The 1,596-nt window shown below is 34.8% G+C and overlaps 1 protein-coding gene across 1 annotated transcript; it reads right to left on the bottom strand.

Annotated features, from left to right (window-relative positions):
- Window positions 1–346: 346 nt before the first annotated feature.
- Window positions 347–1,408, bottom strand: LOC119665847. The gene has a single exon (XM_038075099.1). The coding sequence runs from the start codon at window positions 1,406–1,408 to the stop codon at window positions 347–349; it is 1,062 nt and encodes a 353-aa protein (XP_037931027.1).
- Between the last annotated feature and the right edge of the window lie 188 nt (window positions 1,409–1,596).

Here is a 1,596-nt window from a genome sequence, read left to right as displayed (position 1 = left end):
CAAATTGAATGTTTACACATTCCTTTATGGAGTCCGCACCTGTCATCAAATCGTCCATATAGAAATCATTTTTTATTATCTGATATAACTTTGAGTTTTTATCTGCACAATCATAAGCAACTTCTAGTAGAGCTCTTTTTGCCAAGAACGGTGCACAAGAAGTTCCGTAGGTTACTGTTTTCAGTACAAATTCTTCTATTGGTTTTTCTGGATCTTCACGCCATAGGATAGTTTGGTACGGCTGATCTTCTTCTGCTACCAAGACCTGCCGATACATTTTTTCTATATCAGCTGTCATAACGTACTTCCACAATCTCCACTTGATTAGTAGCTGAAATATGTCCAACTATAGCTTAGGTCCAGTGTGTAGTATTTCATTCAAGCTTTTTCCGTTAGTAGTTTTTGCTGAAGCATCAAATACTACCCGAACTTTTGTTGTTGAATGGTCATCTCTTATTACAGCTTGATGAGGCATATAAAATTTACCAAATATCATTTTAGAAACTTTCTGCATGTGACCCATTTCCATATATTCCTTCATGAACTTGATATATTCTTTTTTTAGCTTAGAGTTTCTTTTAAATCTTTTTTCCAAACACAAAAGCCTGGCCATAGCCATTTTCCTAGAGTCTCCTAGTTCGTTTTCTTTTTTAAATGGTAATTTTACGATAAATCTGTTTTCCTTATTTAGCGTTGTTGTTGATTTAAACCAGTTTTCACATTCTTTATCAGTTTCATTTATTTCAGATGCTTCACAAACTTCTTCAATTTCCCAAAATCTCTCAATGTTTGAAGTAACTGCTGATATTATAGTTTTGACTGTATTGTTTGTGTTGATAACTCCAGATAATATCCAACCAAGGGAAGTTTCTTGACCTAAGATTTTACCCCATTTTCTCAAACCCGGCTGCAATATCTCGGTAAGGATATCTGCTCCCAGCACTATATCTATCCGGTCAGATTTATTAAACATAGGATCAGCTAAACAATAATTGTCCCATTTTTTTAAATCTTCATTAAACGAATTATTAGGTTGTGCTGATGTTAGCTTGCTAAGAACCATAGCTTTAATTTTGTAACTGTTATTGCTTTTAAATCTTGGACGAATTACGAGTTCTACTGTTGATTTTGATGTTCCTACTAATGTATTTCCTAGTCCAATCAGATCCGTTCTTGATTTAGTTCTATGTAACCTTAATATTTGTGCTGCTTCCTCTGAAATTGATGTCCTCTGTGAACCTTGATCTAGCAGCGCTCTTAACAAAACCTTTTCACCACTTGCAGAATCCGCTTGAATCTGTGCTGTTGCTAATAAAGTGATTGCACTATTTTCTTTGGTAATCATGCTTGCAGCTGCACCAGCACTAGTTTGTGGTTTATTTTGCACAATTCTCTGAAAGTGTAGCATACTGTGATGCTGTCCTCCACATTGCTCACACTTTTTATCTAGCTTATAGCATTTCTTGTCATTTTTGTGTGTAAAACATATTTTACATAACTTTGTTTTATTAATCCAGGAGTTTTTATCACTAACCGATAGCTGAGTAAACTTCCGGCATTCAATAACAGAGTGACCTACTGTGTTACAAAACATAC

This window comes from Teleopsis dalmanni, chromosome 1 (assembly GCF_002237135.1).
Source record: "Teleopsis dalmanni isolate 2A chromosome 1, ASM223713v2, whole genome shotgun sequence".
NCBI classification, from domain to species: Eukaryota; Metazoa; Arthropoda; class Insecta; order Diptera; family Diopsidae; genus Teleopsis; species Teleopsis dalmanni.
The sequence above is the reverse complement of the archived record's forward strand: the minus strand, read 5'-3'. Positions and strand labels throughout refer to the sequence as shown.

Excerpts from the sequence above, each read along its gene's own strand:
- LOC119665847 (XM_038075099.1), bottom strand. The coding sequence starts at position 1,408 with ATGCTACACTTTCAGAGAATTGTGCAAAATAAACCACAAACTAGTGCT.